Below are 27,188 nucleotides of genomic sequence, written 5' to 3' on the forward strand. Positions count from 1 at the left end.
TGGCCTATATGGTGCCCAATGCAGGATGAGGGTCTGAGCAGCAAGCTGATGTGACTCTGACTCTATAAAACAGTGGTTCTTAACCTTTACTGCAGCCTGCACCTCTTTGGTTCTCAAAATATGTTCTCGCACCCCTTATCAAAAATCAAAATATATTCTCACACCACTTAAACCTAGATATATTTTTTATTTGTATATTACAGTAATCGTTAAAAATGTATAATGTTAATAAATACATAAGTTTGATGAAACAAAGTAGTTGTACTTACATGCCTGTGCTTAATTTGTGTTTTTGATGATATACCTTATATAAAAAAAAATCTGGCATGTCTCGCACCCCCAGAAAGGGCATCTTGCACCCCAGCTTAAGAACCACTGCTATAAAGGGAGGAAATCTGTTAAATAAGACACTTTTCAGAACAAAGCCCCATGTTTCTCTGTTGGTTGTAGAATGTAGCTTCATATCTCTTAAACTTGCCTGATGTATGCTAGAATTATGCCAGTAATGTAACATTTTGCCTCAGCCTTTGTCATCTGATCTGTGCATGTGCTCTTGTGAAACAGATGTACATTGAACTTCACGACATTCCCTACACTCAGATTTTACTGCTCTCCCTTTTTTTCTTTTGGTAGCTGGAACTTCTTTTGCAACTGCACTAAACTTTTTTGCTAAACCTGTTTCTTACTCTAGTTACTTATACAATATTCATTTATTATAATTGCAAAACAGGTTTCTGTCATTTAAGATAAGCTTTTTAATGTTGACCAACAGAATATGCTGGGTTTTTACTTTCAGATTTGGAGCTTAAAATAAAATTGTAGCTTTACAATTTTAGGTTCCTTATTTCTGCTTTTCTCTCCCCCCCCCCCTCCCCCCACCTCCAGGTCATTTAATCTCTTTCACCGTAATTTAATTTGGTAATATTTTGGACAAGAAGAACAACAATGATGTCAAAACAAGCCTTCCTCTGCAGTTTGGGCTCTCTCTATTTGTCCCTCCTGTTTGTGTTTCTGCTGATGGATGTCTATGCCAGGCCTGCAAACAATTCTGCCTTGAAAGAGAAAGCGGTTGACAGCAAAGATGAGAATGAGATCCTGCCCCCAGACCACCTGAATGGGGTCAAAATGGAGATGGATGGACATCTTAACAAGGAGTTTCATCAAGAGGTTTTTCTAGGAAAAGAGATGGAAGAGTTTGATGAAGATTCTGAACCAAGAAGGAACAGAAGGAAGCTTATGGCCATATTTTCAAAGTAAGTTATGTTATAGTGTATCAAGAAAAATATGCAGCCAATCCCGCTGCGTTTATATTTCTTTCTCTCCTTCCTTGATGTTCAATTCATGAAACTTCTTTGAAAAACAAGATTGAAAGGTTTTTTGAAGGGTGATTACAATGAGAGGAATGAGCAACCTTGACCAAAGCATTAAATTTATGTTAGTGAAGTATTCAACTAACTTAGACTCTGATCCTTTAAGCTAATCAGTGGGGCTTAATGTGTGCGGTTCTCCCCACCTCCAGTGTCCAGGCAGAACCACTTTAATCAGCTTTCAGGATTGGGCCTTAGATTGTTGGTAAAATCCACCACAGAAAATGAAATTCCCACATGAAAAAGCTTACTGTTAAGTAACTTCTTGGATTACTAAAATTGAAAGATTTAGGAGTTTTTTCCCCCCCTCCCAGCTTGTTTACTTTTTGGATTTTGAGTGCTTTGGGTATAGTCAGGCTCATTTTCTAGTCTCCTGCATTAGTGCAGTAGAATTTTCCAACGGATAGGGCACTGCACTGTGAATTAGAAAACATGGGTTCTATTCCAGACGCTGCCACTGGACCTGCACTGTGACCTTGGGCAAGTCACTTCATTTCTCTGTTACTCAATTTTAATCAATGAGTAAGTATATGTTGTTTAGGGCTGCTGTTGGGCCTGCGCTTACTTCCCTTCTGGTGTGATCCACAGAAATACTAGCAGGGGAAAAGAAAATATTGTGGAGAGAATCAGGACTAAAGAAAAAGGACAAACTCAGCAAAAAGCTCACTTGAAGTTGATACTATTCTGACTTTCTTTTTTTCTTTTTCTTGTATTTTACATGTTTAAACGCTTAAATAACTCCTGTCACCTTAGTATTTTGGTCCATCCCAAGTATTTATAAACTGAAATAATTTCTCTCCCTTTCTTCATGTGTTCCCGAAGAGCTTACAAAATTCTGTTACTGCTGCAGTTAAGCATGTAGGCAACTCCCCAGAGCTTAGAAAGGGAAGTATAATGAAAGATAAGGTATAATATTTAAATTATGACATCATGCTAAAGATCATTACTTGAAGTTCCTCAGAATAGATGGGCTCTTATTCTAATGTAACAAAAACAAAATTAAATCCTATTTAAGCATAAAAATATGCCCACTTTTTGTATGTTTATAAAGCACCTTTCATTCTATTAGGAGAGGCTTAAATCAATAACTAGATCAATTCCTATGTTAGCAGACATGTAAATCAGTGCACTAAAGTGCACTTGTGTAAGTTTTAAGACTAGAACATATGAAGAATGAAAACACAGTGAATTGTCACTACCACTAGATGGCAGAGTTGCTTCTCTTTGTGTTTTGCAACTGTGGGTTTATTTGTTATAACAGTGTAGACTGAGTTGGTACTTCTAATATTTGTAGGTAATTCTGGTGGCAGTAAAAAAAAGATCTTGAATATGTGACTTTTTTCATTTTGTTTAATTGTGCAGGAATTGGCAGGGAGGCTTTGAAATCCATTTTTATTGGAACAGTTTATAATTGAGTATCTGGCAAGGATGGAGGTGACTATGCATTTGCAATTTTGAAGACTGCTAATTTCCCCAGATATTTCTCTGCAGCAATTCTGTTCTTTAACTTGGAAAACAAGGTGTTGCTTCTTCAGTAGGGTGTTGCTTCTTCTGTCAATGCAGCTCCATTGAGGGTGGTTGTTTTTTTTTAAGGTACTCATTTAGCACTCCGTTCTCCCTGCCAAACAAAGCAATCTACTCCATGAAATGTCTGATTTGTAATTCCTGGGAGCAGGATAGTTCTGTGATGTGTTGTAATGACACCACCCCTGTCATTAGAGCCCTGCGCAGATACAAAATTTGTATCCGCATCCAATCTGCAAAAATGGTCTGCGGATATCTGCATCAATGGATATAAAGCAAATATCTGTGGATTTACAGGACTCTAATTATCATTACAATGAATACATTTTGTAATACTTAATATTGCACCTTTAAAATGCTGTATCACTAACTAAACTTTACAGCACTCCTGTGAGATGGTCACGTATTATTCTACTTTTAAACCTGGGAAGAACTGAGGCACAGATGTTAAGAGGATTGCTCAAGGCTAAAGAGAGTTTGTATCAGACTGGGGAGTTCCTGGCAACTAATTGTTTACTTGGATCATGGCTCTTTTTTATCATAGACTTGAACCTTGCAAAACTTGTTGTCTCTTTAGCCACTGCAACAAACCCAGCTCTAAAAACATAACTTACTAATGAAAAACACTGGTGTATCTGTGCTGTATTCTCAACAGCGGATGTCTGAAAGGGTTAACACAAAGCTTATTTTTCAAATGCTAACCAATGTGTATAGTTATCTTGGCTTACCCTTCTGTACTGAAAACTAAAATCATTTATTGCTAATCTGCTGTTCAACCAGTCACTCCACTGACAGTTTATTTACAAATTAAGGATTTATTGTTAAGACTATATCAAATAAACATCTGGCAATAATGAAACTGAAAGCTGATTAGCACATTCAGATGTTGATTAGGGACTTTTGTAAATCAGAAATTTCAGTCTCCCTTTGCTTTTATCTATTTGTTGTGATGGAGGCTGCCTTGGCAGGTCAAAAGCAGTTTGGCCGCCTCTGTCCTGACCTTAGAAATGATTATCGACCTACTTCAAGTGCTTTTCCACATTGTGTTCCATCATGAGATCAGATTAGAAGGTTCGCCAAATTCTTCGGGGAATTAGAAGAAGCTTGTTTTCCAGATGTACTCCTAAAGATTGAGTTAGGAGATGAAAAATGACCTTCCTTTGACCAGTGGTAAGGAGTCTTTGGGAAAAGAAAAAGGCCTCTGTTAAAGACTTTAAAAAAAGAAAAGTAATTTTTTTTTAATGAGTAGCAGCTAAGGTTCCTGGACCTGTTTATACTGCACTTGGAATGGTACCCTCAAAGTGTAGGATGTTATCTAATGGGGTGATTAAGGAACAAGGTGAGACGCTATTCCTTTTCTGGAAAAGGCAACTCAGAGGTAGAGTTTTTATCCTATCCTCATTCTTTTAGATAAGTTAGTAACTATTGGATCTTTTAGGCGCTTATCAAAACAGGCATGTTTTCAAACCTAAACACTGAGGCAGAGATTTGAAACTCTGAGAAAAATGGGTAAAATCAATAGTTGCTGTTGCAGTCTTACATGGAGATTAGGGAAACTGTGATGAGACAGTTCCCCCCCATCCTCCCATCTCTTGTACAATTGGGGGGTCCTGTCTTTTTAAATAGATAACTTGACCCAATAGTTAGATATTTAACTGATGCTGTCTTTGAACCAACAACAGGGCTGAAGTGACTAGAGTTCAGGGGACTAGAATTTTTTTTCTTTAATTTTGAGCCTGGAATTTTTTATATTTAGCAAAGTACAACTAAAGCCCCTTTAATGGACTGGTGTTTAGAGTAAACTGTGCCCGAAGTAGATCTGTCAGCTGTATTCTGCAGCCAACTCTTCTTAAATATATTAAAATAAACATTGGTTATGTTTTCGTGTTCTACCTGATTTTTCCCATACCAGAAGATTTGGTTAGCCTTGTTTCAGTTATTCTCTGGTGTCACTCTTATCAGACAAAGTGTGCTTTGATCAGTTAATTAGGGATGCAGCCTTTCTTTCGTACAAAATAATAGCTGACATTTTTGTCGTCAGTAATTACCGTATATACTCGTTCATTAGCCCGTTCGTTTATACCCAAAATGGATAGGAAAAAATAGCAAAAACTGTATGACCCTTTCATAAGCCGAACCTATATTTCAGGGGTTGGAAAACTTTGGCTCCCGGGCCGTCAGGGTAAGCTACTGGCAGGTCGGGACGTTTTGTTTACTTGGAGCATCTGCACGCATGGAGCCCCTCAGCTCCCTGTGGCCGCAGTTCGCCATTCCCAGCCAATAGGAACTGCGGGAAGGCGAACTGCGGCCACGGGGTGCTGAGGGGCTCCATGCCTGCAGATGCTCCAGGTAAACAAAGCTATAATGTATTAGATCAGGGTTCGGCAACCTTTGGCACACTGCTCATCAGGGTAAGCACCCTGGTGGGCCAAGCAGGTTTGTTTACCTGTCGCATCCGCAGGTTTGGCCGATCGCGGCTCCCACTGGCCTCAGTTCGCCGCTCCAGGCCAATGGGGACGGCAGGAAGTGGCGGCCAGCACATCCCTTGGCCCGCATCTCTTCCTGCCGCCCCCATTGGCCTGGAGCGGCGAACTGCGGCCAGTGGGAGCCGTGATCGGCCGAACCTGCGGACGCGACAGGTAAACAAACCGGCCCAGCCCACCAGGGTGCTTACCCTGGTGGGCCGTGTGCCAAAGGTTGCCGATCCCTGTATTAGATATTCAATTCAATGATTCCATAGAGTTTAAAATCATCAAATTTTGGTGTAGACCCCTTTATAAGCCGACCCCCGCTCTTTGATGCGTCACCTTTTACCAAAAATATTCGGCTTATGAACGAGTATATACGGTAATGTGTTTGATCAAATGCAGTTTGTCTTGTGGGGTAAGCCCAATGATGTAATGTGCTGAATATCTCTAATTGGAACTTAATATAACTTTCAGATCTGAAAAATACAAATTGTTTTATATAATTAGATTTTGCACATCAATCATCTATAACAAACTAGACCTAGGAACTAAGAATACATGCCCATGCAATGTCTCACTGTTGTAGCTGTTCCAACATTCATGCATTATGTAAAATTTAAAAATGATGGGGATGAGCTAGACAAAATATGGTGATAAGTTCTGTGATTAATGCAGCACAGCCCTTTTTGTCCCATTGCATTTTAACTAGTCCTCTGCTCTTATTAGCTTATACAGTTTTCTAAGACTGTGTTCCTTACTATTCAGTGTAGGTTTCTTTGAATTATAGTCATACACTTTTTTTTCTTTTCAGAGATTATAGAAAGCCTGGAGTAGATAAGATTGTGTAACTGAAGAGAGTAAGGTACTTGTCGTAAGTCTTGCCTTCTGTTTGTGAGGCTACTCTCACTTAGTGGAGACAAGATGTCCCGCTAGCACAAAGTCATTCTAAATGTAGGGACTAAATATGGATTAAAAACAGACTGTTCCAGTACTTTTGGTGGAGTCATCGGGGGGCGGTGGTGTTTTCTGGGGTTTTTTTTGGGTGAATGGGACATAAAAAAAAGTGAATCTGATACTAAAGTATTAAAGACTTTTCATTCTCTGTCCAGTTACTGAGAAAGACAGGGAAAGATACAGCAAACTTCAATTTCTCCCTGTGATAAGAGCAAATTTATTTTTAATTATGTTTAAAAAGGAAGTTAAAGAATTGTCAGGTTCCACAGGGGAATGAACTGAGAGGGTCTGATCTTCAAGATTCAGACATGCCAATCGGCTAATTGATTTAAACTGTAACTGTAACTTGCCTATTTTCATAAAGTCTGAAACCTGGATGTTAAATGAAGTCTTTTTTTTTTTTTTTTTGCAAACTACTTTTTCATATTTTTTTACTCTTGTTATGGGAAAAGCATGCTAAATTGAATTTCTGGGTCAACGCAAAAAAACTCCATATTTATCTGTCTCTAAAACGAAAAACAACAACAATAAAAAGTCCCCTGAATTATTTCCTGGTGGAAGTATACTGAGATAAGGGCTAATTTTGACAAGACGTCTGTCATTGAAGTCTTGGCCAAAAATGATCACTTTGTGCAGAAATTCCTGATGCATATCATAAGAACATAACATAACATTATCATAACATATAAACATATCTGCTTATCTTTTTATCTTTATGTAAGAAGGTGAGTATTTGGGCACTTGGTGGGCCAAGAAGTGTGTTAAGATATTCAGTATTCAATGTGTGGCCATACCATGAATTACCATAGACTAGACTGGATGCCAGAATTCAAACCAAAAAGAATGAGAACTTGTTGCACCTTAGAGAGACTAACAAATTTATTTGGGCATAAGCTTTCGTGGGCTAAAATCCACTTCATCGGATGCATGCCCAAATAAATGTGTTAGTCTCTAAGGTGCCACAAGTACTCCTCGTTCTTTTTGCTGATACAGACTAACATGGCTACCGCTCTAAAAGAATTCAAACCACAAATCTCAGTTGTAAAAGGTGGGCTTTCTTGGTTAATTAAATCTGTTTTGTAGTTTGAATTTAGTAATTCCATTTCAGTAATGTAGTACATGTGGTTTCCTGTCAGGATGTGTATGTGGTAATGGACCTACCACTGTGCACGTCTGGAAAGTGAGTATTCAGCTTTTAATTGCTCATATTATGCTAATATCTCCTGCCCCTTATAAGCGCACACATTTGGGAATTGAATGTCATTCATGGGGTCCCTAGCCAGAAAACTTACATCCTGTCTGCTTCCAGTATGTGTAGGGGTAAGGTTGTTTCCCTTTTTCTCCTGTGGAACTCCTGAGCTCAGTCCTTCTTGAGGCAGAGCACATGAGGTTCTTAACAAGCACTGAAAGGGAAGCGGCTGAACTTTAGTGATGCTTGTAAGCTCTCATAGCGTTTGAGGTCCATTATTCTTATCACTCAGAATAGAAGTAGGGGAGTGGTTATGTTGGGGATTGCCAAAACCACTGGAGTATTTTAATGTAGTAGTTAAAAAGGGCATAATTTGGGGATAATGTTGAAGTACATTTGGTATACTTAAGCACAATTTTCATTTATAACGCCATCACCTATCCTTTTGTGGGGGAAAGCAGATGATGAGACTATAGCCATGCAGTGGTAGATGTGGACAATTATACCGAAAGTGGAATGAAGTTCAGGGGATGTTAGCTTGCTTGTTGTTATAAAGTTGGACTTTTAGATTTGATGGGTTGTTTAGCAAAAAACCTTACCTACGTTGATAGTTGTGTCCTATTTGTCATGATCTGTGTATTTTTAAAGTGTGCTGCATCTAGTGATTTTAAAAAAGTAGTCTAGCAAACTCTTGTATGTCACTTTAACTGTAAATAAATTGCATTGTTCTCATTATTAAATATTACCTTTTGAATCTGGTTTTCATTATCTGTATGCAACGGGAATAGTCTTGTTCTTAAACAAATTGTATATTTAGAGCTAATGGAAATTGCTAGCCTGACAATCTTAATATATACAGCATGAGCAGGAGCAGTACAGTCTTCCCCAAATGGCTGTGTCAGTGTGCCTGGAAACCTGATGTGGGGAATGGACTCTAGTTCCAAGAAGGGAGTTCAGTCTCCTTTCAGTCATTGATCTGTCTGCTGAGGTTGCCACAAAGGTCCAGTTGTGGTGGTTTGTGATGTGGACTCCTACCGGGTGGAAAATAGCTCATTTCATGTAGGCCATTGGATAACTGTCAGTTGGGTGGCTGGTTTGTTACTTTGGTCAATACTGTGCTTGATTCACTACAAATAAACTGAATTTCTGTAAGTAAGCCTTCTCCTATGGGACACCTATAATAAGGCCACACTTGTTCCTTTTAACAGAAATACCGTGTTTATCTTTAAAGGCCTGATGTAAACATTAGTACTAATATTTTTTAACTATTTTTGCTGTGCATAGATAATGAAATATAATACAGGTGTTGTCACTGAATATCCCTATTATACCTAAACTTATTGCCACCGGTTAAGAGTGCTAACCTTGACTGGATTTACTTGCTTATTAAGTGTAATGGTATTTTGTAACAGTTTTTGTGAATTACACTGGATGTCACTAAAATGCATTCAGACCATGGCACAGTTGTCACGTATTGCAGCAGCTGCCATCTATTTTTGGAAATCTGTAATTTTCTTGTGGAAAAAGCACAGTTTAGTGAACTATAATGTAAGATCATTTATCTTGTATTTGATGTTGTTGAGAACTCAGAAAGGATTATTGTCAGAGGAAGGCTGTTTGTCTGACTTCTTATTCTGGAAACAATTCCTTGGAGAGATTTCTACAGAATTTATGAAATGCTACATTAATTTTTGCTGTAATATTAATGGTATTTCTTGAAGAACGAGAGGAACCAATGTACTTATCAGAGCTGATACATGGCAAAGTGTTGAAAGATTATCATCCTGCATCAGGCATTTTGCACCCAGAGATAACTGAGGAATGTCTACGCTGAGCTGTATTTCTTCTGTATATTTTGTTCACTTTACATGGAAGCTTAAATTCTCTAAGATCATGTAGGCTACAGTTCTGTGGAATATACAGTATTTCTGAACTAACGTCTGGTTTTTTTCCCCTTTAGCTGAACACTTTGCTGTCTTCTCAGAGCTCTTAGCAAAACTTTCCCTATTACTTAAATATTCATGAATTGTAGGCTGTACTAGCTTCATTTGTCAGTTTTGTTTGTACAGCTTTAGCCCCATGTTACCCAGTAGCTAACCTTTCATTACTATTCCTGGGAATCTTTTTCAATAGTCCATTCTAAATAAGATATCTCTACACACTATTATTTTGATGATCCATTCTGCCTCTTAGATTGTAAGGTCAGAGCAAAGACCATGTCTTGTTCTGTACAGTTGTAAGTGCACTGTTTGCCTAAAAAATATGATGCTTTATAGATATCAAACTGAATATGGGCAGCCTTACCACCGGGCGTACCAATTCATTGAATCAATACATCTGGATGATTCTTGGGAACACAGTGGTGAATAAAAGCAATAACATACAGAAAACTGAGGAACGGGTCAATAGACCATTAGATAGAGGCAAATGCAAGAAGACTGCCTTTTTACAATCACTAAATGGACAGTCTTATTTGGGAGCCATTATTAAATTTCTGTAGTGGATAGAGGTCATGTGAGGTGACTGTAGGCTTCTCATCTGATCTGGTCTATTGCAATTGAGAGGTGTCATTAAGGATAACACTTTCTGTTGCCATTTTGTTACTTATTCAGAACCAAAAATATCACACACATCATTACTCAGATAGCTTAACTATAATGTATGGACAAGTGTGATGAACATATTTTACTATTGTCTGCTGTAAATTACTGCTTGCCACAGTGAGTCTGATATTCCATGTGTGCATGTACTTGCATTGTGAGAAAATAATACAGTATTTAAAAACTTTAATGTTGCACTTTTTAATACAGATGAACATTTAAAAAGATCAGATGTTTGGGTTGTTCTAACTGTAACATTTGAGTTGACATTTAAAGGTGGAGGAACGTATTAAATAACCTAAGTTTCAGTGATAAAATTTCGGAAATCTTAAGATAGTGATGCAAACGGATAAAAAGATGAAGTGAAGCCTGTGCCTGTATGCGCTTCTTAAAATTTTAACATGGGTGGTTTTGGTATACTTTAAATAGGTTCTTAAATGTCAACAAAATGTCTTTTCTGTTTTTGATGCTCACTTACATTTGGATTATTGATGTTGTGTTCAGAAAAGGGACTCTAAAAATGACATTTGGGTGATCATACTTATTTTCATTTCATGATATATTAAATTTGCTCAACTGAAATATGATTTATTTTAACTGTCAATAGTGAAGTCTCATCTGTTCTCTAAAAGTTGAACAAACTTCTTGCTCTTTTATCCATCATTGCCAACAGACTTTACAATTAGCACATATCTTGCAATTTGGTCAATGAGACAGAATGTAATATAGGTTATGGTTCTGCACCTGAGCAGTACTGAACATAGAAATATCTTGTCTTTGTCCTAAAAAAGGAAAGCAGATCTGACTGGCGAGACTCACAGGGAGCAGATGTCCATTACCTCAGCTTTAACTTTTGAAAGATCACTTTTCAGTCAACCATCCTATAAACATGTAGAAACAAAGGTCTTCTTCACAGATCAAGGGATAAAAATAATCGTTAGAAGACCTTCTGGATATCTTTTAAGGTTACAACAATAGCATTAAAGGAATTGAGAAACCTTTCTGGAGGCCCATGCACCAAGGTTTTTCACTTTATTTTCTTTCTCTTAATGACTATAGTTTTTTCTAATAAATAGTTAAGCATAAGGGGAATCTCATCTTCCCAGTAAATGAGGGAGAGTTAATGTATTTAATAATAAAAAAAAGGGGGGGGCAGAGTGCTAGATCCTGAAAGCCAGCAGGAGACAAGTTTGGAAGTACACTGAATTGAGATATTGAGGTGAACACAGAGTAAGAAAGGGTCTAGAAGGAAGAAAGAAGTAAAAGATACTGAGACATCTGCACTAGTGAGAGTCTACAATAGCAAGCAAGTTGAAAAATCAGAAACAATAATTAAACCTGAAATTTAGGAAAGGTAGAGTTAACATAGCATGGACCATGCAGTATATTACTGTCTGTGATTTCTTTATTTAAAAAAAACAAACTTTGCTGTTTTTAAATTTGGGTGGATGTTGCCCACTTACAGGATAATGAAAGATAATTAAGCACCTTACTTCACTGGGCAGTCCCCCTAACATTGTTCTTCATTTGAGAAGAGCAAAAAGGCTGACTGCTGCAACTGAAGGAAAACAGCGTGGCGTACTTAAAACATGATGGCCGTCCTGAACAGTGAAAGAAACAATCTTAAAATGAAAATAACTGATCCTATTAAGGGAGTTTGTCTCATTCTGCCCACTCATCTATTCAGACTTCACATTTAGCCATTTTTAACTTCCCAGGTAACTTTATAGCTGTCTCTGAAATGTTTACTCTTTAGTCAATGGCTCAGTGTTAAATAATACATTACTCAAGTAGTGAGCAATATAATTTTTTTCTGTAATTAAACTGAACCATCTCACTTCTGTTTTAACTGTCTTCTGTTCTTGTTAGTGGGCAGTGAAGTGACATGTCTAGTGTTTTGAGTTATATTTGGACTCTTAGCTGTTCTCATATCTTCCTCTGCAGGGTAGATATTAATAGGGACAAAAAAATAAGCGCTAAAGAGATGCAGCGTTGGATCATGGAGAAGACAGAAGAGCATTTCCAGGAAGCTGTGGAAGAGAACAAAATGCATTTCCGAGCTGTGGACCCTGATGGCGATGGTAGGAGAACAACATTTATCTTGTGAAATAGTCATTCTAGGGTATCTAAAAACATTATAGCTAGAGGTCAAACTGACTATGGGCTGCACATTTAGTTGCTCTGAAGCACTCATCGTAGGCCAAACCCTAGACTTAGTCCCTTTGAAGTCCATGAGACCAGTTTCATCCATACATTTGTATCCTTCATTGGGGAGGACAAAAGAGGATTTTTTTTCTCTGAAGACTTGACTACACTAGGAGAAACTTTCTGAATATTTTCTATGATTGCTATCTCTGGTTCAAGCTTTACCAACATTAGTAATATTGGGAGCTCTTGTTTGCTCCCACAGTTACTTTTAACGTCATGTATATCATGTAACCCTGCTCAGGGCAGGTCTAATTGACTGTATTTAAAAATGCGTATCAGTATTGGGGCTTCCAACATTACTAATGCTGGCTGAGATGTGCTGGTGTTGGCAACGGTCGGAAATTTAGAAAAAAAATTCCCCAGGGTTATCAGGGCCTTTGAGTTGGTGTTTAATTTACTTTAAAGAAATCAAAGAGAGCAGATTCAATGATAACACTGTAAGGCAAAAGCCGTATAGTTAACCAGACAAATGTAGCTATTAGATCTTTGATACTCTCTGGGAAGCTGCTTAGTTTTGTAATAGAAAAGACTTAAAAGGAACAAGAAATTTAAAATGGTTGTCATTGAGTCAGATTGAATCCTTAGGCAGCCCTACCCATTAAAAATAACGTAGGGATCAAATTCTGCCCTTGATAATGCATTTGAGCTCTCATTGACTTCCAAAGACATAATTTTGACCCTTAGAGTGGACAATCATAGGAATATTTCAGGCGTTACCATTGTGGAAAGGAACCTTAGTCCACTTTGAGGAGGATTGGTTGGGAGGTATTTTTGCCACATCACTGCTCCCAATGAAATTTACAAGTGTTGGGTGGTTGAGTAAATGTGAATGGATGTGGTTCTTACAGATTGCAGATGTGTAAAGGGTTTTAACAGATGATTTCAAAAGAAACAAGACCAGAAGTTTGGATTTTAAAATGTAAGACTATTTGTCATGTCTGAGATATGTCTCTATCTTACAGGCCATGTGTCTTGGGACGAGTATAAAATAAAGTTTTTGGCAAGCAAGGGCTTTAATGAAAAAGAGATTGCAGAGAAGATCAAAAACAACGAAGAGCTAAAAATTGATGAAGAAAGTAAGTATTTTCAGTTGCTGATACCGGCATATTTTGCCTAAGAAAAGCATTGTACTGCTCCAGTCCTTTGGCCAGTAGTAAATTGGCTGAAGTGGCAGCTTAGAAATCAGGACTCAGGACAGGACTGTTGTTCTAGCTGTATGACTGCATCTACTTTGGCTTTGAAAGGAGACAGAGGTGAAATGCCACAGTAGCTGCTGCCAAGAATGAAGAGAGGAAAGGAGCTGAACATTAAACACCAGCTTGCATGATCAGGTCCTTGAGAGCTCTCTAATCCTATAAAGGTTGGGCCCTAAATTTTTAGGAGCACTGGATTTCAGTTTTGCAATTATCACCTTTTTAGCTGTGATTTATAAACTGGAAAATTCACTTCTCAATAGAATGGCAAGTTTGGGGGGGGGGGGGAGAGGGGGAGAAAAGGCAGAATAAATTAGTTATTGTGCCCAATACGTTCTACAGCAAATGCAGATTAGCCCAGCTCATTGTTTACTTTGAGAAGTAGGAATGGTCATGTGAAAAAAGAAATACAGCAAAGCCCCATTTATCCAATCTAATTGGGACCGGGACCAGATTGGATAATCTGGAGAATGGGTACATGCAATGCTGCAGCGCCATCTAGCAGTCACAGGAGAGAGTGCCTGCTTCTGGACCTCTGCGTGAGCTGGATAATGGAGGACTGGATAAATGGGGTTCTACTGTAAATTCTTTCTCTCTATCCTGGGCTGGGTTGTGTGCTGGGTTGGTACAATAGCTTTTCATTTCTGAAGACTTAAGGTCAAATTCTTTGTTCAAAGTGAAGGTTAGTTAGGCAGTCTCAACTTTGTCCTCATTCATCCAATGTGCCTTGTGATGCTGGCAAACCAGGGGCCAGCTCTTTCCAAGTCTGTAGGTGTCAGCTGAGTACTGATAAATTCATAGCTGGAAACCAGACCAGATCACCTCTATGTTGCCATGCTCCACCCCTTGACTCAACATATTCATCAGCAATTACTGCAGCCTCCAAAACTGTGGAAGGTTGTGACAGATGTCTGCCTTCACCTCATCTGTAACTACCCATAGCAACTACTCCTGTACCATCAGATGAGTTTTTCATAGACACCTTCAGCCCCAACTCTATTATCCATTTTTCATAAAATTACACATTTTATGCACATATTCAACATGAGTGATATTGTCAAACATTTTAAGATTCCTATACTTCAAATCGATGGGACTCAGGTGTAATCTTAAACCTTCTCAATATATTTTCTTTAAATTTCTTATACATCTGAGCATCACCCTCCTCTGTATCATTAAAAATGTGTCTTTCCTCCCCAGTTATTCTGGTCAAGAGGATTGGTATCCACTTATCCTCTGGAATCTTGTTGATACCATACAGTCGCTCAGAAATGAACAGGAACTCCTCTGAACAGTCAGCCTGCCCAATTTATCAGGAGACTTTCTCCTTGCGCGGGGGGGTATACTCACTAGCTGGGGATGCTGCTTTTGCTGCTCCAGTACTTGGAGCTGCAATGTGCGAGCGTCCTTCTGTTTCTGGTGTGCTCTCTCCTCAGCTTCTAGTTCCATGCATCTTTGGTGAGCTTCCTCCTCCACCTCTTAGGTTTCTTTCTTCTCCTTGATCTGCAATTCCACCATCAGTCTCTAGTGTTCACATTCTTCCTGGGTTGCCCGGAACTTCAGCCATACCAGTCAGTGGCTGTGGCATCTGGGGCAGAAGGTATTCATGCCCCACCTTTATTCCCTTCCCTGCTGCCAGGTCAAAACTTATGCGCAAAGCTCTCAGTTGCTGATCTGAAGCTATCTTTACAGAACTTTTCAAGAGGGGTAGGGGCAAATCCCAAGGGAAGGGAAATCCCCTTGTCCCCCAGGTTAAAAGGGGGGGTGGAGGAGTCTAGAAATAAACCTAACCTCAACTTTATTACAAAAAATCCTCAAGGGAGCCCAGATTTAAAGCTCCTTATCCAGAGGTGAAAGTAAGCCGGTCTGGTATGGCATACCGGCAAGAGCTGGTACGCCGGACCGGACTGGCTTCCCCAGGCTGGCGGTGTAAAGGGCCTGGGGCTCCCGGAAGCAGCTGGAGCCCCGGGCCCTTTAAATTGCCACCAGAGCCCTGGGGTAGTGGAGGCGGCTCGGGCAGTGATTTAAAAGGCCCTTTAAATCACTGCTGGAGCCCCAGGCTGCTGCCGCTACCCCAGGGGCTTTGGCACTGGGGCTCGGGCCGTGATTTAAAGGGTCCAGGGCTCCGGCCGCTGTGGGGAGCCCCAGACCCTTTAAATCGCCACCTGAGCCCCGCTGCAGGAGCCCTGAGGTAATGGCAGTGGAGCTCTGGCAGTGATTTAAAGGGCATGGGGCTCCCAGCTGCCGCTACCGCAGCGGCGCTCCGGGTCCTTTAAATCTCCACCAGAGCCCTGAGTGCCAGGGTAGCGGCTAGAGCCCCGGGCCCTTTAAATTGCCCCCAAGCCCCGGGACTCTAGGGGTGATTTAAAGGGCCCAGGGCTCCCAGCTACCGCAGCCAGAGCCCTGGGCCTTTTAAATCTTGATGTAAAGGGTCCAGGGATTTAAAGGTCCTTCCTCTTCCGGTTGAGGCCCCACCCCTTCCAGTTGATGCCCCGCCCTCTGCGCACAACTCCAGTGTACCAGTAAGTTCTTTAAGTTACTTTCACCCCTGCCCTTACCCTAAGGCAAGGCAGGTAGTCTGCCACACTGCTTGGCTCCCAATGTGATGAAGTTAGGCTGGTCAGTTATAAAGAGAATGGTGGAAGGCAGGTATACTAGCTCTAGAATGATAAAAGCACTTTTCCCTATAAGCTGAAAAGGGGTTACCTCTGGTCAACTAGGAACATCTGAGTCCAGTTAAGGGTTGCCTGAGACCTTTAAAAACCCCTGCACTTGTGAGAGGAGGAGAGGCAAGCTGCTGAAGCCCTAGCAGGCATAGGGGGAGAGACTTCTCCAGGGTAGGAGGCTGCTCTCCTCCCTACAAGGAAAGCTACCCTAACTGCCTGTTTAGGAAGGACCGGCACCTTGGGGCCAATAACAAGGCCACCCCACCCCCAGAAAGGGGGTAATAAAAGATATTCCCCTTTGTTTTGTGTTATGAATTTCTTTCTTTTGTTTGGCGGAGGAGTACTTGGGCCTGCCCCGAGACCTACCTGGAAAATATTGAGAAATAAACCCCAAGTGGTGAAATAAACACCATCCAGAGTGGGGCTGATTTACTCCAGGCCTCCTCCTCCCGCACCCCCCATCAGAGAGGGAAGCACTGAGCCTGGCAAAGTGGAGGAGGTGCCTTGGCACTCCAGCCATATAAAACTAAGTTACACAAAATTTAAAGACCCCCCCCCCCCCCCTTTACACTCCCAGTCCTTGGTGTTAATGCCACGACTGTTGTCCCAAGGACAGCAGTCGAGGAGGAGGAAGAGCCAGTGAACTATTTTAGAATTGAGTCTTGGGAAGGTAGCGAAAAATGTACCAAGGATGCTAAGGTAAATGTCAGATTGTAAGGGCTGGAGGGACACAGCATTCCCAAGTCACTTTGGTTAAGGAGAGTTTGGTGAGAGGAAGACAAAACTCCCTGTAAGAGTTTAAATGTAATGCTTTGGCTGAGTTCTCTGTGTCTGTGCCTCTGGCTAAGATCCACCTTGAGCAGGGGAATTTTAAGGTTGAGGTCATGGTAGCATCAGGAATTTTTCCTGCTGACATTTTAATAGGTAGTAACATTTTAGCCATGTCTAAGCAGGTTAATGTTATAACCCACAGCCAGAAAGAGTGTTCCTCTGTCCACAGAAAAGCAGGGAGGATGGGAAGGGGCTGAAGGAATGCCCTCAGTTCTTTGTCTGTTGAGAGTAATAACTTGTCTTCAGAGGAGAAATTTGAAAATGCCATTGCTTTGGCCAGAATCTGCTCTGAACTTGTGCGGCTCAAAATGAGTTTATGAAGGCTGAACAAGCTGACCCTTCTCTCGACCAAGAGAGGGTTGCGGCTCAGAATAATACCCCAGCTGGGGAAGGAAAAGGTCGATTTTTGTAGAAAGATGTGCTGGTGAGGTTTGCAAGCAGGTAGTTGTGCCTGAGAAATACAGAGGAGAGTTACTGCAGCTAGCTCATGATTGTCCATTTACAAGACACTTAAGAATGGAAAGAACCTGTAACAGGCTTAAACGGAATTTGTTGCCCTCACATGTTTGAGACAATAAAAAATTACTGTAAGAGTTGTGACTTATGGTCAGAAGCATAAGAGATTAAAGGGACCCCGCAAGGCTGCTATACAGCCATTTCCCATAATCAAACAGGTGTTTGCCAGAGTGTCTGTAGATATTGTAGTATCGCTCACTAAACCGTCCAGGACTGGAAAGAAATATATACTTGGTGTGATGGATTCTGCCACCAGGTACCCTGAATTCACAGTATTATCTAATATAAAAGCTGAGATGGTAGCCACTGCCTATTCACCATTTTTAGCAAGTGGGTTTTCCCAGGGAAATTGTCATAGAATCCAAGAAGTGTAGGACTGAAAGGGACTTCACTAGGTTATCTAGTCCAGTCCTCTGCACTCAAGGCAAGACTAAGTAATAACTAGACCACTTCTGTGGTGCTTGTCTAACATGTTCTTAAAAACTTCCAATGATGGAGACTCCACAACCTCCCTAAGCAATTTGTTCCAGTGCTTAACTACCCTGACAGGAAGTTTTTTCCTAATGTCCAACCTAAACCTCCCTTCCTGCAATTAAGCGCATTGCTACTTGTCCTATCCTCAGAGGTTAAGGAGAACAGTATTTCATTTTCCTCTTTGTAACAACCATTTATGTACTTGAAAACTGTTATGTCCCCCCTCAGTCTTCTCCAGAATACACAAACCCAGTTTTTTCAATCTTTCCTCATAGGTTATGTTTTTTAGATCATTTAATCATTTTTGTTGCTTTCCTCTGGACCTCCTTCAATTTGTCCACATCTTTCCTGAAGTGTGGCACCCAGAACTGGACACAATACTGCAGTTGAGCCTTAGCACAGAACAGAGTGGAAGAATTACTCCTTGTGTCTTGCTTACAACAATCCCAGAACGATGCCCCCCACCCCCACCCCTTTTTTTTTTTTTTTTGCAATAGTATTACATTGTTGACTTACATTTTGCTTGTTATCCACTATAATCCTTCTGCGGTACTCCTTCCTAGGCAGTCATTTCCCATTTTGTATGTGTTCAATTGATTGTTCCTTCCTAAGTGGAGTACTTTACATTTGTCCTTATTGAATTTCATCTTGTCAGACCATGGTGCCAACTTCATGTCTGTGGTCTTTAAAAAGTTGTGGGAGTTGTTTGAAGTGAATCATTCAAAGGCTGCCCCCTATCATCCAGAAACTAATGGTCTGGTGGAGAGATTTAATGGAACTTCGAAAGCTGTACTGAAAATGTATGGCACCAGGTGAGAGAAGGAGTGGGATGTGTTATTCCCTCATTTGCTATTTGCATACAGAAGTGTCTCCCTAGAATCTTCTGGCCTTGCCCCCTTTGATCTCCTGTATGGGAGACAGGTTAGGGGACCCCTAGATTTAATTCAAGGCTCTTGGGAGCATAGTACTGAGGAGCTAAGACAACTTGTAGGGGAGTATGTCACTCGTTTTAAAGAGAATTTACAAGTTGTGATGGATCTGTTGCAACAGAACCTGGAAAGAAGTCAGGAATCGCAGAAGGCTTGGTATGATAGGCATGCTGAAGAAAGATCATGTGCTATTAGTGATTTGGTGTTAGTGCTGATTCTAGTGAGGAAAAACAAAATGCATGATTGTTGGGAAGGATTGTCAAGAAGCCTCATGGCAGGGAAGCTGTACAAACTGTACGTGTCAATAGATTGAAAGTTTACCACAAAACGGAGATGGGAGTGAATATGGTTTGTTGTGCTGATAAGGGAACGTTTACTGACCCTTTAATTGATTTGGTCAGGGAGAGTAAGGAAGAGACTCCTCTGGAGAACACTGAGATGTGGGAGGGTCTGAAAAGCCCCAAAGCAAGAAATGTTAGCCCCTTTAAAGCATCACAGACAGGTATTTTCCAACTAGCCAAGTTTAACTGACAGGTTGGCACTCAGTCATGAACCACTCCAGACAGTGTGACATGCCCCTCCTCCCTCAAAAAAAAAAAAAAAAAATACCACCACAGTTTTTGCATAGTGGGTGGTCTTTTCTTAGGAGATACTTAAGACTTGAATAACAGAAGATCTGTCAAAGCTGTTAGGATAGTGGTGGGTTAGAACTAACACTGTCCCTGTTACTAGCCAGCGGTTTGGGGTCTCTTACTCTCATGAGGACTAAATCCAGAAAATATTCTCCATCTTGGTGCTGAATGCCTCCATTGCTCTTCTGTTCTTGTGGACAAATATATAACATAACAAGCTGATTAGTTAGTAAAACAGTGTACAATTTCAGTTCTAGTGTAATATTTTTGTTGAATATTTTGTTTATTAAAATGACAAGGAGGAATTTGCAATTTGCAGTACTTTCTCTTATATATAAACACAATACATGCAAGAAACTATCTGAAGTATGTACTGTCTGCCTAGCACTCAACGAATACACCTCTACCCCTATATAACATAACCCAATATAACATGAATTCGGATATAACGCAGTAAAGCAGCGCTCCCGGAGGGCGGGGCTGCGCGCTCTGGCGGATGAAAGCAAGTTTGATATAACGCGGTTTCACCTATAATGCGGTAAGATTTTTTGGCTCCAGAGGACAGCGCTATATCGGGGTAGAAGTGTACTACAAATATAGCAGCAAAATCAGATCAATTCACAGCCTTCTCATTTCCATATTGTGTAAAAAGAGATTCTTCAAGTTAGTGAGATTGAACATTGCTCTGTGCCACTCTGCAGTTTTGTGTTGAACCACACCTGTTGTTCTTCTAAATGTGTTACTATTAAGAAGTAATTTCTTTTCCTGTCTCAAAAGTAATAAAATTTACTGTTAGTCCTTCCTTGCAGGAATTAGTCATTTGAAAGTGGGTTATGTTTCCACTCATCAAAAGGCAACTAAAATGCAAATAGGCCTTTGAATTTTATGCAATACAGGTGTTTTCCCTGCCATATCTTATGGCATTGTGGTTAACTACAGTTTACAGGAATGCTGATCAGATAAAAATGTTTTAAGATTTGCTGAATAAGGAAATTGTATGTACAGTTAATTTTAGTACCTGGGCAACAGACAACTGAGCTTTGTTTGAGAAAATTAAACTAATTGTCTACCACTTCCTGAGGATGAGGACAGGCAGAATTACTCTTCGTTTACTCTCGATACAATATCTCATCTTGATTAGATAGTCTAGATAAAATATTCATCATGTTGCTCTCAAGATCCAGGCTATGTGTAAGGATGGGGCACTCTTACTCTCAGTAATTGTGCAAATGTAACTTAAGGGTGACCTGCAACATCCCTGCCGTTCTAATACTGGGACATCCAAAGTGTAAGGGCACTGGGTGGTAGTTTGGTGCAGCAGAGTAGGTTGAAACTATAATTTCACTTCACTTGTGACAAAAATCCACAGAGGAAAAGGGCAATTTTGAGGGAGCCTGACTCGTGATTTTTGAATATTTAGGGCTGACAATGCTAAGACCGTGTAAGCAAACCTTGCAGCTACTATATGCTCAGTGATGCTTATGAGCAGCCACGTGCACATCAGAATCTATTTTAGGAGCCTGATCCAAAGTTCATTGAAGTCAGTGGGGAGTCTTTCCATTCACTTCAATAGTCCTTGGATCAGGCCCGTACTGAGAGCGAGAATGTTGCCCAGGAAACTTGGTTTGTCTAGTTCTCCTTTTCAAAATATACATTGGGTATTTTAACTCCTTTCTGGCTGGCTCCTGTTATTCCTTAGACTAGCATGTTCTAAAGATGGAAGGAGAACTTGGTGTAAGAAATAGGCAGAGGGAACCTCAGTTAAAAAATAAACAGTGTAAAGTGTAGTTTGTGTTTGTTTCCAAACTTGCCCCATAGTTGGAGCACACACTAAGACCACTTGAAGGATTCCTCCCGCCCTCTATAACAAACTGTAACAGGGTGGTCACCCGTTCCTCCTCTGAGGGGTTTAAAGACAGCCCTTGGAGAGGGCTGGAGTTGAGAGAGAAAACCCTAGGCTTATTGGGGAAATGGCCGGACCTGGGCCACGCCCCAATCAGGCCCCAGCTGGCCTGTATAAAGAGGCTGGGAGCCAGGAGCTCAGTGTCTCTCTCTGTTTGTAGAGGGAGATGGCCCTGGGTGCAGGGGGCTAGAGACAGGGTACCTGAGTGGAGCAGGGCTGGGGAAAGGCAGAGGAGCCAGGGAGCTCTAGCCTGGAAAGCCCCAGGCTGCGGCCTAGCAGAAGGCAAATAGGTATTGGGGGTTGCAGAGGGCAGCCCAAGGGTAGGCAAAGGCAGCAGGTCCAAACCCAACCTTGCCGGTGATGAGTAGGCTAATACTGCAGTCTGCCCCAGGGCATGGGAGCTAGACAATGATTGTCAGTGGTCTTAAACTGAGGCTGGGTGGGGGTTCCCGGGGGAGGGGAGACCCAAAGAGAAAGGGATTACTGTCAGGGGGCAGCACCCCAGATAAAGGGGCACCAGGTCCTGGGAGGGACATGGGGGCCAAGAGGCAGTGGGATACCGGGCTGCAGAGGGCACTCCAACGGCTGGAGAACTAATTCCCGGAAGAGACCAGCAGGAGGCACACAGGGGTGAGTCCCACATTGCTACACAAACCCTTTTCTAAATTCTGGGGAAAGATAATTATGAAATGGCTATAGAACTATAGAGGCAACTGCTGCTTTCTTCCTTATTTATAGTTTAACAGGAAAGTGTGTTAGACACCTCCCAAAACAGATAAAACATGATCCCTGTCACAAGGAATTTACACATTAATTTTGTACTTGCATTACAGGATTATATAGAATATTGTTGGGTCTTGCTAAATGTTTGTTGGCATAGGTGATGGGTGGTAAGTGTCTGTGTGTGAAAGGCTGGACTTCCAGTGTTTCTGTCATTAAAAAATGCCCAAAATAGGAGGGAAACTTTATGTATTTAATCCCTTCAAGTTCAGTTTCAGTCCCAGATTGCCTAGATGTGTGTTGTAAATTATATTGCAGATTTAAAAAACAACTCTGTAGTGTACTTTCAGTGGAAACTATTGTAATTTTTTCAGTCAGTCAAATTCAGGCAAACATCCTCATTAAAAAAAAAAAAATGCTTGTCAGACATATGACACGTGCAAAAAAATGAAAGGAAAGTGTAAGGTGGCTTTTTTTTGTTCCGATGTAACTCTGTGCATGTGTGGTTAAATTTGCATCCGCTCCTTGCAGCAAAAATGTTCCACTTATTAGATTCTAACCATAACTGAAGAATTTGCAAGGTTTGCCTCTAGAATACAATCGTTTTTTTAAATAAAACATTCTGAAATACTCCAATTCTAATACAGAACACTTGGGTTACTGAGAGGAGTTCCAAACTCATTGAAATGTAAATTTAGTTTTACTGTGCAGCTGGAGTGATAACTATGGTTAAGGTTGCCACAGCATTTCCATTCTAAGCTGTTACTTTAAGTCTCGTTTATAAGTTTCCAAAACTATCATCTGTTGGGCTAAAATTTCACAGGTTTAGTCTTTGACCAAGGTCTTTGGAGAGTTCTTGTTTTCGTTTTTGAAGTCTGAGTCAAAAATGATTCAGACATATGGTACATATGGGGAGGTGGAGTGGAACAGTCACTAGTTTTGTGGTGGTTTTTTTTTTTTTTTTTTTTTTTAATCGAACTTTAAGTATGGCGCTAGCTGTTCGAAATTGATAGAATATAGAAACTTGCAAGGAACAGATCTCCATTGAGAGTGCTTTTGACTCTCTTCATAAACTCATAGACTTTAAGGTCAGAAGGGACCATCATGATCATCTAGCCTGACCTCCTGCACATCGCAGGCCACAGAATCTTACCTACCCACTCTTGTAATAGGCCCATAGCCTCTGGCTGAGTTACTGAAGTCCTCAAATCTTGATGTAAAGATTGCACAAAGTACCAGCAGAGTACCAATAATAATAACTTAACTCAGTAGATACTCTGAAAAATCTATAAGAGCAAATCAAGTTCAGAGAAGTCTGTTTGGATTGGGGACATTCAATGAACACTTAAGCGGTGTAGTGTTTTTGTGATTTAGTAGGAGACCGTCTTTTGTCTTTTCTGAACCATTTACCAGCATAGTAGCAGGGGGTATTGTGCTGCTAAAGATTATCTTTTAGATAAGCCATAAAACCAAAATATTGAGTCTGACAACTTGTTGCCATTAAAAATACCATGGCACTTTTTTTCCCAAACAAAGAAGTGTTAATCCCATTGTTTTGGCTCTCTCAATAAGAGTATTGTCTTGTACTAAATTGTTTTGTAGTATTAGTGTTTGCTAAAAGTTATTTTTGTCCCAAAGGTAGCTATACTTCAGTGGCATATGAAATGATTTCTTTGTATAGTTTGGGATGTTTTGGAGTGAAACATTCCACCTATGCATCTGAAGAAGTGAGCTGCAGCCCACGAAAGCTTATGCTGAAATAAATTTGTTAGTCTCTAAGGTGCCACAAGTACTCACATTCCATCATTGTAAGAGATTATTACTTATTTAGTACCCTGAAGTATTAAACAGGTTCCAGCTAACAGGTCAGTCTATTTTACATAAATTAATTCATGAAAAATTATGTTGTATTTTAAGAACTGTAAATAAAATCTATATTATCCAAATACAGAATATTATACTACTATTAAGTTTACGGGGCTAATTATTACAATTTTTTTTTTTTAGCACAGGAAGTTTTAGATAATCTGAAAGACCGTTGGTACCAAGCTGACAATCCACCTGCTGACCTGTTACTGAATGAGGAAGAGTTCTTGTCTTTTCTTCATCCGGAGCATAGTAGGGGGATGCTGAAGTTTATGGTCAAAGAAATCATCCGTGATCTAGGTATGCCAGTTACTTGGGGCCTGTGTACCCTACAAAACTTACTGTTTGGGGACATGTTACATAATGGTAGCATCCTGGAACAAACTGAAACATGGTTTGATCTTGTATGTGTGGCTGGGACCAAACCGCTATCATCAGGGTACGGCTCTGAAGGCAAATACACTACTGGTGTAAGTGGAGGCAACTCAATGGAGTTGCTCCTGCTTATATCAGAGGTGAACTCTGCCTGTAACACAATACTAACGCTAAGGGTGTTATAGGTTTTGGTCCACTGTACTACAGTATGTTTGGATACTGCTGTGTTACTACAAGGTCACTCAATCTGGTAGATTGTAGCATAGATGGACTTGATGTGTGTTCTCATCATTTGGTGATGCAGTGGCATGAAGGAGTGTCACAGGGTGATGCTGGCCCTATAAGAGGGAAGATGCTTGTGCACCCATGATTGGTCAGCTGACTCCAGTTGGTCTTAAAAGAGGGCACTGGGCCCTAAAGCGGTAGACAGCAGCAGGAGAGACCAGGAGTCTGGAGGAATTCCCCAAAGGAAGCTGTGGTGGCTCCTGGGGGAAGGCTGAAAGCAAGAGAGCAGCAGAGGGAGTTCTCTGCTGACTTTTAAACCTAAGAATCAAAGCTGAGGGCCAGAGAGGGTTGAAGCAGAGGTGTAGCAGACAGTCTTATCCACTGATGACTCCATGCTAGAGAGCTGGAGCCAGGGGAACAGTGGAAGGGCCTACCTCTTGGCCTGTCTTAGACAAAACGGTTAACAGAACAGGGGACATGACAGATGCTCCCATGAGGAGGATTAACTCCCATTAGAGAAGCTGGGGTGGGAGAATGCTCTGCTAGGAAGCGCGGGGTCGCACTCCAGCTGAAGGGCTGGGGTGGCAGTCCTGGTTCAAGGACAGGAGAGGACTGACAAAGAGCCTGGGTGTGGTGGAAGGCACTAAACATAGTATGTGCTGTGCCTGAACTAGAGGATCTGAGACTGAGGACTGTCTGCACTGGGTGTGAGAAATGGACTGTGTCTGGGACTTTCCTTATGGATTATTTGAACTATGTTTTAGTAATAAACCAGACCCAAAAGGGTATTAGTGAGTCAAGAAAGTTCATGTGGAGTTACTGGAGAGTCTGAAGAAGGAAAACGGAGGTGCTCTGGGCTCAGTTGCCCTATGACGAGGACACTGTGGAAACTAATTGCTTTGTCCTTTCCAAGTACCACTAGTAGATTGTCCAGAATCATACCTTTTACGCATGTTAAAGTAGGAAATAGTCGATATTTCTAAGAATTTAATACCTCATCAAGTGCTCATTGCCACAAAATCATCGCTGCTTTTTTTTAACTTGTTAATAGTTCAGCAAAATAATTTCTCTGCTTGTTGGAATGTAAAAACCGTTTATAAGTGCAAGAGTTTGTGTTGGTTCTGGAATAGATCTTGAAAGCATGATGGATGTTCCTGTTTATCTAGAATAGGCATGCCCAGATTCGATGGTTGTCAGTGCTTCTTACAGTCATATCAAAACAAATGAGCTTTAAACGTTATACCTGAGGCTCTGTGTGTGTCACGGAGGTCATGGATTCGTGACTTTCTGTGACCTCCGTGACTTCTGCAGCAGCCCGTGCAGCTGGTCCCCGGGAGCTGCCTGAGCAGCTCGGGAAGCCCCTAGGCCAGTCGCACCTGCTGCTGCTGGGGCAGTCGGCCTCCCCCACTCCCCAGCAGCAGGAGTTGGGGGTGGGGGGCCTCAGGACTGAGGATTGGGGTGCAGGGCAGTGCTTACCTTGGGGGACTCCCCGGAAGGGTGACAGGAACTCCCTTCCCTCAGCTCCTAGCTCCACATGCTGCCTCCGTCCACAGGCACCCAGCCAATGGGAGCTGCAGAACCGGGGCTTGGGGTGGAGCAGAGGCAGCATGTGGAGCTAGGAGCTGGAGGTTGCGGCTTCTCAGGAGCTGGGTAGAGAACCTGTCCCAGCCACGCCCACCCTCCCGAGCACCCACGGCGCCCCCCAGGCCGCACCCCCCCATGGCCACCGCGCACACACACACCCCACACCGCCACACACAGGTTTTAGTCAGGGGTATATATAGTACAAGTCATGGACAGGTCACAGGCCATGAATTTTTGTTTACAGCCTGTGACCTGTCCATGACTTTTACTAAAAATATCCGTGACTAAAACGTAGCCTTAATTATACCGTTCACTGGCAAACATCAAATCATAAAATAAAATTGTGATACCTCTCATTGGACTACTAATAGAGTCTGGTTCAAATATTTAACTTTCCTCTGTCATAATTTTAATTAGAATGATTGATGTATTTTTATAATAGTGCTAGAACAATTCATTATTTTAAAAACAAATTCATAATAATCAGTAGTAAGTCTTACAAAATATTATTGCAGATCCTTCTGTAGGTTTCTTCTAATGCACATAGCACACTCCAACGATTACAATATCAAGAAAAGATCATTTCATACATTGATAAGGAAACACCTGCCACGTATATTAAGCATCCCTACAGCATTCAATTAATGTTGTTAAAATGTCACAAGGCCAGGGTTCTGGAGACGGCCAGGGTTCTCATTTTTTCCAGATTGCATGTTCAAGAAGAAATTCAACTTGTATGCCTTTCAGTAAGGGACTTACTGGAATAATTTTCAAATAAGTACAAGTAAAGCCTTAAGATATGTATGGGAATTTAAAGTATAAACCTTTACAGACTACGGAAAAGTGTACATCGTGAAGACTATTCTAAAAACAGTTTAAAACACTGTAGCCAATATAATCTGTACGGAAGAGCTTTTCCCGCTAATTACACGGCTATATATGGTTTGTGTTCATGCTCATGAGG

The 27,188-nt window shown here is 41.0% G+C and overlaps 1 protein-coding gene across 1 annotated transcript in view; it reads left to right on the forward strand.

Annotated features, from left to right (window-relative positions):
* SDF4 (stromal cell derived factor 4) overlaps nucleotides 1-27,188 on the forward strand; it is a 40,417-nt gene that overhangs the window by 3,902 nt on the left and 9,327 nt on the right. The window contains exons 2-5 of the mRNA XM_005292897.4: nucleotides 886-1,253; nucleotides 12,047-12,183; nucleotides 13,273-13,386; nucleotides 24,182-24,340. Coding sequence (XP_005292954.1) covers nucleotides 946-1,253; nucleotides 12,047-12,183; nucleotides 13,273-13,386; nucleotides 24,182-24,340 — 718 coding nt within the window. The 5' untranslated portion in view covers nucleotides 886-945. The remainder of the gene's footprint in view (nucleotides 1-885; nucleotides 1,254-12,046; nucleotides 12,184-13,272; nucleotides 13,387-24,181; nucleotides 24,341-27,188) is intronic.

This window comes from Chrysemys picta, chromosome 21, assembly GCF_011386835.1.
Source record: "Chrysemys picta bellii isolate R12L10 chromosome 21, ASM1138683v2, whole genome shotgun sequence".
Classification (NCBI taxonomy): domain Eukaryota; kingdom Metazoa; phylum Chordata; order Testudines; family Emydidae; genus Chrysemys; species Chrysemys picta.